Below are 15101 nucleotides of genomic sequence, written 5' to 3' on the forward strand. Positions count from 1 at the left end.
GTCTTTAGAGTCCACTAGAGTAAATGCCTCGCAATGTCAAAAAATGCAGTCATCATAATCTTACAGACAGAGTCTGTGACTTGAATTTTTTGTGTGTTGGTGAGCCAGGGTGTTTCCATTCATACTTGCTCGTCTACTGGTTGGTTCAAAGTGATGGCACAATGTTTTGTCATAATACATGACAAAAAATCATCATCCTCCACCTCGTATCACTGCGAGTGGTGCAAACTCCAACCCATGCATTCTGCCTTATTGTGGTCACTGAGCAAACGTAGTATCCATTGTGCACACACCATTTGATATTAAAGCTTCTTCATAAGCACCATCTGAACCGTTCCAAATGACATATGAAAGTAAGAGAATGCTATTTCTCCGCTAATGAATGTAAGGTCTGACAATGGTCCACACTTATTGCTGCATCAATCTTCCTGATGATTTCGTCTGTTGCAACAACATGTGCCTGGCCTGGCCATGGTAAAATCTTCCTTTTTCTGATGTCCTTCCTGAAACATTCGGGCCTAATCTGTCACTGTTATTTTCCACACACATTTGTCACCATACACCACCTGCATTTGGGGATAAATATTGAATGGCTGACATCCTTCTGCCATTAGAAACTGAAAAAACACTCACTGATTGACTTTAGACAGATTCTGAATAATTCCCAACCATGTTTTCACTATTCTATGCTGAAAATAAAATGTGAGACATTTGAATTTCTCCCCGCTTGTTATGCTTATCGTGCCACATGTGATATCATTCCTCCCCTCTTGCATTAGACCATGTGACAGGAGATGAATGCGTTTCATTTGATCAATCCTGATATATATTTTGAAGCTTTTTATATTTTATTTATAAAAAGATTTATATTTTCCTACAAATATAATATAATATTTCAAATAAATGTATTAATTTCTCACTTTCAGAATATCAAATTAAACTTTTAATGACATTTATAGTTGTATAGAAATTTTTAAAAGTTCAAAAATCATCTGAATTTTTTCTTTCTTCTACAAAAACATAACTGTTATTTCTACTTAGTTTAAAAGTAACAACAAAATATTCAAAAATAATGACTTGTATTGATTTTATTTTTATTAGAAACTATTTACATTAAGACTGTACTTATACCATGCTTACAATATACATCATCCAAGTAAACTGACCTATTTTCATTTATTATTCATTGTAATAGCATAAATTGATAGCATTCACAGAAAATTTTAATATAACACTACTCCAGTGAGTATAACAAAATGTCAAAAAGTCAAGCATGGCTTTAAAAATTCAAGTCTCAGTCAATTTTAAACATAAGCACATTATATAGTTTTCATAGAAACATTCAAAATGATGGGATTTTCTTGAAGAACAAATATTTTATAAAAATTTTCTACAACTAGATGATGGTGCTCATATGTAATTAAATGTAAAACCTTAAGCCCTGTTTGTTTTGCTTCCTAATGACATAATCTAAGTGTATATTAATGACAATCAGTGTAGAAATCTATTATATACCATATTTACTCACATATAAGACGAGTATTTTATTCATTTTTCACTGCTTCAAAAACCTAGGTCGTCCTATAAGCATGAGAGGACTCTTTTGCGATTTTGCAATAATTTTTGTGAACCGTGTATTCGCATTTTTTACCAGATGCTCACCCTACGGTGTTTAAAAACAAAAGTATTTTATCTTGGTCGTTTGAATCATTCTTGTAATACACAAGAATGATTCAAACGCATGAATGATTCAAATGATTCAGGAGTAAAGATGAATAGCATTAGCAGGCCTCGGAGTGCTATTTCCCCTTTGAAAAAGTGAGAAAAGTGAGTTGAAATACAGAAAAAGTGAATAAAAAGTGAGTGCAATAGTGACAAAACAAAGTGAAAACACAGAAGGAAAACTCAGCAAAACAGCAGTAAAAATTGTTATTTCTTTTTATTCTGTTATGGTTAAACACATTTTAAAAATTTCTGTATATACTGTAATATAGTAGCCACTCGTTATATCGCGTTTTTTTGGTCCCCTAAATTTTAAAAGCATTTGAGTCAATTAATTTTAAATTACCAATTACCACTGAATTTCTATTTGCAACGAAATACGAGAAAGAGCTAAATATGCAGAACAGGTGGATAGATCGATTGTCATTTGTTTCCTTTTGATATAAAAGTTGTTTATTTATTAGTTTTAAGTACAGTCTCCTCATTTACAAGTTTCTGTGAATTCGAAATTTCATACATTTATGTGAATTAACGGTATTGCGTCAATTCACATAAAGGTGTGAAATTTCGAATTCACCGCATAACGTGTAAGGAAAAGATCTCTCTGATTCTGAACGAAAACTTCTAAAATTTTTATACAGTAGTAACTTCATTTTGCTTTTTAGAGAATTTTTACTCTGTAATTTTATAAGTTTTGGTGTTCTATTATATATTCAATATTCATTTTTTTTAAATTTTCAATTACAGCATTTATAATTTTTATTGAAAAATATAAACTACACGAATTTCTAATAAGCGATTTATATAGTACTGTATAATAAAATCGCAATTGATGTTTTTATATCGACAGTATTTGTCTTTCAATGTCATTGTTAAAGAAACAATGCTAAATGGGCGTTCATGGTTTCGATGTTTACGTAAACGTCAATTACCGGTAATTCGATATAACCTACGAATAAAATTCAGGATTGAAAAACTAAGCTTATTTTATATCAGAAACACTTGCTGATGAAAGAACAGAGATTCCATAGCATGTATAATCTGTTTAGTAAAAGCCCAGAATTTTTATTACTCGGTTATATCGCGTTTTTTTTTTTCTGTTTCCCGATAATCAGTGGCTTTTGTATTTTCAGTAAACCATGAATACTTGAAAAGTCTTTGGCTTCTGTAAATAATCAGTCATGAAAGATGATGTTCTTTTATTAAGATTATTCTGCATGTTATCAACTTCCTTCTATTTCGCTTCCTCTTGCTTTTGAACACTTAACACTAATAAGCATCACACGTGCTGCTTGTACTTCATTCATGTTCTTGCTGTTAATAGCCTTCTCCAGTTTTTTTGTTTGCTGCTTCTAACAAAACTTAGACTGTCGCATGTATTTCATTTTCTTCTACATTTTTCTGGTTTAAACTCAGTTGCCGTTCCATAATCTTCATGTTACGAACAGCTTTCTTTTGTTGTTCTTCAAAACATTTCTGTGCTCTTTTTTCCGTTTCTCTTATTCTTTTAACTTCTTTTCATTTTCCAATCGTTCTTGATAATTTCCATGCACCGAGGAAGCTAATTTCAGTCGTCCTTTGCAATAGGTACAAGGTGTGGGCTTTGGTCATACATGTTTAGTCCCTCCTTAACAATCAAAAGTGAATTAAGCATTCTTTCCAACACTGATGCTCTATCAGGAGAAAGTGCCCGGCATAAAATTGATCCTCTCATTCATGGGAACGGGATTTTCGATGCTGATTTCACTAATTTGGCTATTCTCGGATATTTATCATTATCAGAAACTGTTTATTTTTTAATGCTTCGAGATGTGTAAATATTGATTTCCAAATAAAATAATAAATCTGAAATAAATATACTCCAAATAATATAAGTAAAATAATATTTTATTAATGATTTCATAAATAACAAAAAACTTTTTCCTGCAGATGAATAAAAACCAACATCGTTGCAAAGTTGTTAACCTTTGGGAAGCGTGTGAAAATCTTTCTCACAAGCAATTACGTGTTGTACTTTTTACAACACTTCGAATATTTTAATTTATTTGGTAAATTTTATATGTAAATATGAATTTACATTTTCGTTTACTTTTTTAGTCTCTCAATTAATGCACAATTATAATCGGCATAAGAGAAGATTAAAAAATGGATATTTCACAAGCAAAGTAATCACACATTTTATGAAAATAACACTTACTATATGGAATAATTATACTTGTAGTCAATTTAAACATACATTTATGGGAAGATGTAGATGTGATTTAACGTTAACAATATGCTATGAAATCATTAAAGTAATTTTATTAAACTCAAGTTTATGAAATTATTTAAAGATAAATCAAGTAAAAAAATATTTTTGTAAACGACAACTCCATAACCCGATTGTTAATTAAAACCAAATAATCTGCCAAATTATTGGGCTATAACCAGGATAACTAAATGGTCAGAAACGAAATCTTTTTTAGTGGTAGGAGGTTACGCTACTATCTCGTGTTAATTTTAATAATTATATATTTTGAATTTAAAAGCGGCAGCAGTGTTGTCAGCTTGAGAGATTAATCCCTCTGCGTAATGTGCTTTCCCCTGCAAAAGGACTTTAGTGATTTTCTTAGAAAACAGCCAAAACTGCAGGGATGCTTAGAATACTTATTTTTAAACTCTGTAGAAGGAAATGCAATTCGGATAAGGTAGATTTTGGCGAATAATGAAAATATGGCATGAGTACATAACTTTACTCAACACTGGCTTCTGAATTTGTAATGAGAGGGATTTTTTAAGTGCATAAAAGATTTTTTTAAATACGTTAAATAAATTTTTGTTTTCTATAACCTAACGACACTGAGCGGGCAGTTGCAATTTTGAGTCTGCTCAGGGCCGCGTATTTTCTTCTAAAAAATTCTATTCTGATAGTCCGATAATTCGGCAATTCGTTTGGCTTTAAAATTATTTTTGGTTTGCCCCACATCTTAATTAAGCACGTGAAAATGACCAAAAAAGTGAGAAAAGTGAGAAAATGACCTGAAAAGTGAGAAAAGTGAGGATACTTCAGAAAAGTGAGTACAAGTGAGAAAAGTGAGCGACTCCGAGGCCTGCATTAGGAAAAACAAAGCTTTTGAATTGAATTCCAAATTGAAATTCCAAAATTACACAAGAGCCCAATATAAATTTTAATCCATTCCCATGTGAAAACAGATGATTATTCTTGAGAGAAGCTCACAAGTGTAATTGACGGAGAGTGGATTCGACTGTTAAGAATTGGCAAAAAAGCTTCTGATTGTCTATCTTTACATGAACAAATTACGTAATCAATTTTACAAGAGTTTTCCTTAAAGTTTAAAATGCCAGTAATTTTTGTGAGACAGCAGCGAGGTTGCGGCCAAAGTTTTCATCTCAAACGTGAACGTCGAACGTTGCTATCTTGTAAGCGGTGCTCGACGTTTGCATTTTAGAGATGAAAATTTTGGCTGCAACCTCGCTAATATGTGTATTTGATATTTTATTTGTGATCAAACAAAATAAAATTAGAATTGTATTAATATATCTAATTTTCTTTATTGTGATCTTGAAAGTCACACCTCATCCTATATGCGAGATCGTCTTATATGTGAATAAATACGGTAATTTAATTCAAGAACTCAAACTGGAAATGTATGCTATACAAACTAGATAACATTTTCTTTACTTCAGTGACTAAATAACAAATATAACCAACGTTAATTAACGTCTTATATGTGAATAAATACGGTAATTTAATTCAAGAACTCAAACTGGAAATGTATGCTATACAAACTAGATAACATTTTCTTTACTTCAGTGACTAAATAACAAATATAACCAACGTTTTTGAGCAACTTGACCGTCCTGCTCCAGATACATTACAAATGTGTTCTTTTCAGAATGCCCATTTCATAACATTCTATACCATTTAAATTAAATTTTTAATTTACAAAATCAAATTAATTGAACAAATTATATATTTTAAATACTTATAGTCAAAAATCACAGTTAAATTGGGTCATCAAAACGACTTTTTTTGGGGGTTAATAATTACATAAAAATTTACAGTTAATCTTTTAAGAATTAATATTTGCATTTTATAATTCTCATGACCTCATCTTTTTAAATAGAAGAATATAAATTTAATTGTTTTGGCATGAAATTACTTATTTATGAATGACAAATGATATTTTAATGTAGAAATGCTTAAAGATGATAATAGTAATGAATAAAGTGTTTATTTAAACTACTAATAATGTTCAAATAAATAAACTTTATTACAAATACGATTTGTAAAATATTTACAATTTATCATAGAATTACCAAAAAAACAAAATTTAAACAGTTTGAGACATGTAAACGTATTGATAAGGAAGCACTGATTCATAATGACTTCAAATTTTGCATATATTTTGAACTTTTGAAAATAATAGAGAGCAATATAATCATATCCATAGATTATGGTAATATAAAAATTTAATGTCAATTTTTTTTACACTTTAAACACGTACATACTCATTACCATTTTAAAATTTGTTAAAATACTCATCGCAGTTTCTGACTGCAATGTGACTTATTCAAAAATTTTTCTTTTTGACCAGTTAAAAATGAAGTAGAAAGATTTTTTAAATAGATGAATTGATTAAAAATCATAAACATGAAGCAATCAAAACCAATTAAATAGTTTGACATATTTCCAACTCTTAGAACAAAATGTCTATTTAATTATCTGGAAAGATAAGTTTAGTTTAGTTAGAACTTAGTTTCTTTCGAATAAATGACATCGTCTAATGTCAAAACATTCATTCTCTATTTTTTCCTCTGTATATACAAATCATCCTTATTTTGACTACAGAATTTTCAAACAGCTTTTGTTTCTTTTATTGCTTTACTGTGTTATTAATTATTCTTTTCGATTGGCAATTTTTTCAGCCTTATGAAAATTTCTCTAAGTTTTTGAAATGCTCATGAAATTTCTCATTTGATTTTGTTATAATACATCTCTTTCAGTAATGCAAAATATCAAAATACAATAAACAGTATTTAATTACATTTTTCTAATGTTTTCTAACAATATTTTCAACAGTTTATAATTTTTTGAAACTGTAATAAATACAAATCATATTTACTAAAAATATACACTTACTTATGATAAACTGTCAATAACTTAACAATTTCTTCATATATCTTTACTCCAAATAAGGTGATTCATTATTTTAATAAATGATAAATCATCCAGCATTAAAATAATGAATCATCTAGCAGATAATAGTTTGCTCATGACTCAAAAAATTAAAATTTTCTAGTAGAAGTTTTCTGTTGAAAAATTACTTTCAAAATCAAATTTTCATGGTTAAATTTGTAAACTATTAAACATGTTTTCACAGTTGTTTTGTCTTGTAATTAATTAGAGTCATATAAATTATATATACATAGTAAATGACTATCTGATACATTCGTATTGCCGAACGACCTACCACATTATCTATTGGGCTATATTAAGGCTAATAACTAATTACATACAAATCAAGTTATTAGCCTTAACATAGGCAGATCAGCAATTCGTTTGGTCATATAAATTGTTTTATAATGTTGGAATATATACAAATCAAATTCCAATTCAAACTTAAATGCCTTATGCATAGTACTTAAAAATGCAAACGTAGTTCTGTATTTAAATTTCAAACTATGTATTATCTGGTTATCTGGTATGTAATTGAATTACTATATCACAATTACAATTTATTAAAATATATAAATAATTTATTTAATTCTATTCATGATGTTAAAATATCTAAATACAGGTATCTCTCGTACAACATTGTACTTCTACAGCATGGTTTCAAAATTGGGGATATCCCCCATACAACTTTTGGTTTTGCTCTAACACAGTTTTGGAAATCCTCTGTATAAAATATCACAATTTTTACGTGAAAGCTTCGTTATTCAATAGTGTCTTTTTATTCAAGCAAGCCCGCATGTCATCTCAAATTTGTCCATGGATTTTAGAATACAGTCAAACCTGTTTTTATGCGGTGGATAGGAACCGCATTAAAAAAAACGCGTAAAAAAAATCGCACGAAACTTCACGAGTGGCTATAAAAAATAGTTTTCGCAACACAATTAAAAAAATATTTTTTTATGCGGTCAATAGGGACTGCATAAAAAAAGTCTCACATAGAAAATAACTCAAAACCGTACGAAATAGATTTTATTGACAACAGATGTCAGCACTTGACTGCATCGTCTCATCTATCGCGTTTTACATATTTTTGTCCAGGTGGTGCTTTTTGACTTAAAAAATAAATTATTTCATTTTTCGCATATTCGTGCAATAATATTACTATAATAAGTTTATTTAGCTATAATAAGTCAACGTGAGACATGACAAATCGCATGAGACTAGTCGCCAACTATACCGCACAAAAAAAATCGCATTAAAAAAATCGCACAAATAAAAAATCACACAAAAAAAGACCACATAAAAACAGGTTTGACTGTATTAAAATTTTCAATTTCTTTTGTGACTTTTGTTGGGTTCAAGTAAATTATGATCATACCTCATATCTTTTGTAATATTTTTATATTTCGTACTTAATTCTTTTTCCATACAGTTTCTACCACCATGTCCAATAGCAATGTGGGCATCATGCAATATCTGAAATACTTCTTCAGTGTGAACATAATATTTAATCAAGTTACCTTCTTTTACAAGCACAATTAATTTTTCTATTTCTCCAATCGATAGGTCATAGCTACATAAATGCTGATATTCTTCTGGTAATTTTTCTATTTCTCCAATAGATACGTCATAGCTACATAAATGCTGATATTCTTCTGGTAACTTCGAAGTCACTGTGATTTTTAACTCCCACTTTTTATATCATTGTCAAATATACCAATTTTGTAAAAATTTGACTGTTTTGACCTTTTGCTCCTAACTAACCCATTTAATTGGTTGTTGAAGCAATTATTCTTATCACTTAATGAATCTCCATGATTGTTACTTTTTCAAAGAAAAAAACACTAATTTAAGAGGCAAAAGTAAAATTAAAATGTTGCACAAGATTAATACATTTACTGATCGCATGGATTTAAAATTTAATACTAAATGCAATATGCACACGCAACTCAGATGCAAGTGCTGATTGGCTAGTGTATGTCGATGGTCACTCCTCAAGATATTATCATCACTTTGCCCGAGCAGGTGATAGCAGTATTCATAGTGACCAATCAGTCAATATGATAAAGTATGATAAAAAACCTGAAATTTATTACAGTGCCTGATTTTGTTTGTCATTATGAATAATGACGAACAAAATATTATTAATCACTTAGTCCATAATATATATAAATAATTAAGAAAATTTAAAAATTTGCATCTGATCTCAAAATTATTTGGTTCAATTAATTCTTTTGAAAATCATTAAAATATTTGAAAGTAAGAAAAGTTAATAAATGTAACGGCCAGAACAGTAATAAATATTAAAAATATTCACAAATTAGAAGAAAGTAAAAATTTTTCTTCATATCTTGTTCTTGTCAACACCTCAAGGACACAACACCCATAAATAAAGCCTGTAAAGACTATTGTGTTCTTGAGGTGTTGGCAAGAACAAGATATGAAGAAAAATTTTTAATTTCTTCTAATTTGTAAATATTTTTTAAAAAGTTTTTAATATTCATCTTACCAATTAGTAATTTAAAAAAAATCAGATACGTTATCAAAATGATACAATACTAAATTCTGACAATACAATACAATAATTTTCTAACTGCTTGCTTCAAACCATACTCTATAGGTGTATGATAATAACTTAAAACCTGAAAACTCATTGGTTTTAGTCTAGCTTGCTAGTCCTAGCTCCAGCCTTTTTTTTTTTAGGAAAAAATTGAAACACCTGAATAAACTTATAATAGTATAGAAAGAAATGCCAGACTTGTAACATTGCTCATATGTTGCCTGTTCATTGCTAAAAATGCATCCAGTACAAAGCAGTGCCCCATACCAAGTTAGTATTATCCAAATGCGAAAACAAACTATATGTTCTGTAGTCATAGGTGATAAATCACATATGGAAAGAACACTATCTACCATGAGTTAATTTTGCAGCATGATACAGTAGACTTCATTTAAAGTGAATACTGATAAAGTTAATTCTTGAATTAAAGTAAATTTTGCTGCTGCCCTGGCAAAATGCCATTGTCACAACAATAAATTTTAAGCAATAAAGCAACAAAAATTTTACCAGAATTCATTAAACCGAACTGTAAATAACCTCCACAACCCACAAGAAATAACTCTAATTCCAGTTACGGTTGCTTTTAACAATTTTTGATGTGAACAATAAAAATTAGTACTGTAATAAATGCTCTATTTTGAGTCGAATAGATTTTTTCCCGGATGTCAAACCCGTGTTTATTTACTACCTGTAGTAAATAAACACGGGTTTGATATCCAATTGTAAAGCAATTCTAACAATTTTAGTGTACCATTCTACTGTATCTAGAAAATAGGGGTTAAAGTTTAACGACGCCCACCTCTTTAAAATATATCTGATCCCGGAATTTTCAACAGAAAAAAGTTATGAATTTCTTTTAGCTTTGTTTTGTTTAACCACTCTGATATACTATTCTACACTTAGATGATATTTACTATTTCCTCATTATGTTTGATTTGAAAATCATTTAGAATTTGTTAACAGGTTTTTATTTAACAAATTTATTGACAAAATAATAAATTTTATTTATTAAATTAATTCAAAATACTGTATTATATTTTAGAGATTTCGATCATCTGTTAAGCCCTTAACTCTCTAAATTATACAACAAAAATCATTAATATAAACTTTCAATAAAGCAAACTAACTACTGTTCCCCTAGTGATTCATATTAATGCAAGCTGACTGTATGATCCATTGCTATGTTTGAATGCCTGTCACAGTCATTAAAAGGACTAGAGCATCAGTTTGTAAAATGAACAGATTCCAGTATATTGGGAACATTCTGATAAACCGATATATTGGTATTGGTTATCATCTCTAATTATAAATATTTTAAATGTATTTGTTTTCTTTTGAGAAAATGTTTATTTTTAGTTATCAAAAAAATTTATCATATTGTGTAAAAGGAGAAAATACTTTACTATAAACTTATCATTTTTTATATTCAGAATTTTTATAAAAGTGTATTACCATTTGCTCGTGGTCCAACACCTCTAACAGTAAATCCTCGGAGTGACAATGGGCCACCAAGAAAAAATTTATCACAGATTGAATAATTTTTATTCTGTATTTTATTTAAAATTCCACCTAGTAGAGATGCTTGTAGCACCTAAAGAAATTGAAATAGCTGTATGAAATAATTTAATAAAAATCAAGTAATTAAAGTTGTAAAGTTAGTTTTCTGATTGTAAATGAAATTAAAACTTTTACATTTTACTGCATTATACTATAACTTACCATATCCATTCCGAGAGACTGATTTAATTGTACTTCTAACTCATGTTTTAAAAATCCAACATCACCTCCTAGACCAGCATATTCCTATTCGAAATAATAAAATATAAAATCAATATCTTAAATTTTTTTATTTTCATTTTCTATTTTAACTGAGTATTAAAAATCTTAACTTACTTGATGAAGTTTGAATAACTGTCCATAAGTTGGTATAACAGGATTGTCTCTAAGATCCAAAGCTACAGTATGCTAAAATAAATAACAGTTTTATTTATAGATTATTAACAATTTAAACATAGTACCATTCATGTTGAAATCTGTTTTTAATAAATCTAACTTTACTTTAACTGAAGACTTTAGAGAATGACCTGATTCTTCTCTCACAGGAAAAGAGGTAACTGTACTAAGAGATTTTATCTCTCTCCATATACCTTCCCAGCGAAAAGTGTGCTGAATTCTAGGGAAGGATTCCAACTATATAAAGAATATATTCATATATTAAAACAATTCTGTGAGCGTTTCTTAAATACAGTATGGGGCATAAACACTTGACAGTTTTTATTTTGTTATTACAAATTTTCCACAAGGCAGTACTAGTGGCGTTAGTATATTATAGCTTCACATTTCTTGGAGTTCAATGACCATAGTGTGTAGCCCTATACAGGAGCATATTGTTATTGTAGAAAATTCATAAAATGTAACTCTATCACAGCTACACAGCTCTCATTTTCAGCTTTTCAGCATCATTTTAATATGACATGCCCTCTGAAGAAACACTGGATTGCTATGAGTTAGGAAGTGGCAGAAGGATTTGGTATGTGATTCATGACCTTCCACAGAACATCCACCTCTGGGTGATGGATTTACTTCCAACCAGAATAGAACAATGTTTGGAAAATCAAGATGGCCACATCATGAATATTATTTTCAGGACAACTAAGGCATTGTCTTAAACCCCATTCTATTGGTTATCTTTTTATGGTAATAAAATCTGTTTATAATGAAACACATGGGTATAAAGATTTTTTAAAAACTATCAGGTAAACATGTCCCACACTGTAAATTAAAATATTTTAAATGCTTTTAATAATTTAACCATGAAAGAACGTACATTTAATTCTAATAAAGTTCCGTGATCAATTTCTCGAAAACCACTCCACGTAAAATCTTCTCCTTGCTTAAACAGAGCAGCTGTAAACCTAAATTATATATTAACTGAATATATAAAAACCTTCTTGGAATATTCATTTACTGTATTAAAAATTTAAAAGCACATTAACAAATTACTATTCTTTAAAAGTTTTAAAAATATTTTTCACTAAAACTTTAATTTCATTTCTATGTGTATATTGTCTACTTGGACATTGTTTATTAATAGGGCTTATTATACTGGTGAAGTTTGTGATTAGCAAAGAGAGGAAATCTTATTCAAAAGTCAAAACAAAATACCTTCATTTTCACCTGTACACATAGAAATGTAAAAAGTAAAGACAAAGAGGTGAAAAGAATTTAATTACAGTCGAGTCCGCATAAGTCAACACCCGGATAACTCGACACCATCGGTTAAGTAGTCAGTTTCTGTGGACCCAGCCGACTTACATAGGCATTAATGTTAAAAAACTCCAGTTTACTCGACATCACTGGATAAGTCGACATACTTTTGCTGTCCCACACTCTGATAAGTCGTCACCCCTCCTGAAAAAATGAATTCACTCTGCAAGTGTAGTGCAAACTCATTTTTTTCAGGAGGGAAGTCAATTTATTTATTAATATATAATTAATATATATATATATATATACATATTAATAAAAATGCCTTAACATTTTATGTATAAAATAATAACAGATAAACAAGAAGAAAATATACAATCTACATCAACGTCACACCAGAATCCAATTTTGCATTTTCTCAAGCTAGAGGCATTAAGAATCCTTAGATGTTACTTGCCAACAATTGACAATAGCGAAGATAATGTTTTCAAAGAGTTCATGATCGTTGAAAAAGAAAGTCGAGACAGTTAAGTGCTCAAAACAAACAACACTAAACGAATTTTTCAGTTTTTTTGTCTACAGAGTAATTGTAAATGGAGGACACAATGTATTGTAAGCCTATACTACTGTATAACGCACTACTGTATTTTCCTAATTGTAGTTTTGTGGTTTTTTTTTAACAACTTCGCTTTAATCATCACATCGGATAACTCGACACATTTCCACTTCCCCTTGGGGTGTCGACTTATGCAGAGTCGACTGTAATTTCATTTTATTCAAAGTTTGAATTTATTTTTTAAAATTCACATCCATTACTAATTGAAAAATTTGATATCTCTGTATCTATTAAATTTAGATAGATTTATTTATGATTTATATTTGCTTGTAAACCTTTATGTAAACTTTGAAAACTTTTTCTTTATCTCTCCCACAAGTGTCATCTTAAACAGATGATTTAATGAAAACTGACTTCACTGTTTTCATGAATTCCTAAAATGTTTTTGGAAGGATTTACATAAGCTATACAATGTTTTTGAAGGGATTTATGTAGGCTATGCAATGTTTTACAAGAAGTTTATGTTTTTTCCATATTTTAATGTCTATTATGAAGCTATAGAGGTTTAGAAGTGTGGCAAATTATAAATATTTTACCTGTAGTCACTTTAGCTATAAACATTGCAACTTCACATGATTCTAAAATTTGTGAAATATTAAGTAATACAATTTTAAATTTTAAATTTATATTCTGAAGAATACTGTTAAAATAACTATTAAAAAATTAAAAAGAAAAGGAATTGACTTCAGAGTTAATAGATAATGCATCCAAATGCTTAGAGATTAAGATAATGTTATTAATGGAAATATTAGATTTTGGTATTACATGTTTGCTTGATTTATTAGAACCTTTATTTGTTAATTTCAATATGTTTTATTAAAAACATCATTATAACAACAATCAAAAACTTATTGTATCAGAATTCTGATAAAACTTCTGCATTGAAATAATATGATAGTTAGCATTATTTCTTCCTCAATAAAGAATAAAATTTTATTTAAAAAGAAAAAAACAGGATAATAATAGGTATTCTAAGTTTATTAGGTTACAATCTTAAATAGAATATCTGTATTACCTTTTGAAAAGGCAGTGATTTTGCTATTATTTTCAGTTTCAAGCATATAATATTGCTTTTTTATAAGACTTATCATACAGGAACAGGAGACAATATGGATGAATTTAGACTTTATTGATGTTAGTTACAAGAAAATGCATTTCGAGTGTCATACCTTTTATCAGTTCTTACACTTTTAGCACCTGTATTCTTAAAAAGTGATAAGAACTGATAAGGAGTATGACACCCAAAATCCATTTTCTTGTAACTAATATCAATAAAGTCTAAATTCATCCATATTGTCTACTAAGTTACTGTATGATATAAGTCTGTAAAAAAAAACCCTATTATATACTTGACACTAAAACTGTAAAAGAAATGAAACAGAAACTAGAATAAGTTAATTTAATGTAGAAATGCAATTATAATATAGGTATAAATTAACAATGAATGAAAGTTCATTAATAATTTTTATTGCCAATAATTTTTTAAGAAATTTAATGTAGACAAACAAAGGATTTTTTGTACTTTCTTCTAACATATTATACTTTTAACTACATAATAATTTAATAAAGAGAAATATAATTAAAGTAATTTGTATTTATTTGTAAATTTTAGGGAAATAATAAATTTAAATTATGATTATACTTTTGTAGCAAACTACATAATCATAGAAAATACAGTACTTTAATAAAAATAATATTTCAGGAAACACTCACTAAATATACAGGCACAGATCCCACGAATACCAAAAATCAACACATCAAAGGAAGTAGAAAAAACGCTCACTTACTACCACACTACATTCATTCAATTTCTACAT

At 28.8% G+C, this 15101-nt stretch overlaps 1 protein-coding gene across 1 annotated transcript in view; it reads right to left on the reverse strand.

Moving 5' to 3' along the window:
- LOC136977197 (sorting and assembly machinery component 50 homolog A) overlaps positions 1-15101 on the reverse strand; it is a 52500-nt gene that overhangs the window by 18950 nt on the left and 18449 nt on the right. The window contains exons 7-11 of the mRNA XM_067272658.1: positions 12289-12376; positions 11520-11651; positions 11355-11426; positions 11181-11264; positions 10914-11052 (exon numbers count right to left, since the gene is read on the reverse strand). Of these exons, the coding sequence (XP_067128759.1) occupies positions 10914-11052; positions 11181-11264; positions 11355-11426; positions 11520-11651; positions 12289-12376 (515 nt within the window). The remainder of the gene's footprint in view (positions 1-10913; positions 11053-11180; positions 11265-11354; positions 11427-11519; positions 11652-12288; positions 12377-15101) is intronic.

Source organism: Centruroides vittatus, unplaced genomic scaffold, assembly GCF_030686945.1.
Source record: "Centruroides vittatus isolate TY-2023 unplaced genomic scaffold, ASM3068694v2 contig_452, whole genome shotgun sequence".
In the NCBI taxonomy this organism is placed as follows: domain Eukaryota; kingdom Metazoa; phylum Arthropoda; class Arachnida; order Scorpiones; family Buthidae; genus Centruroides; species Centruroides vittatus.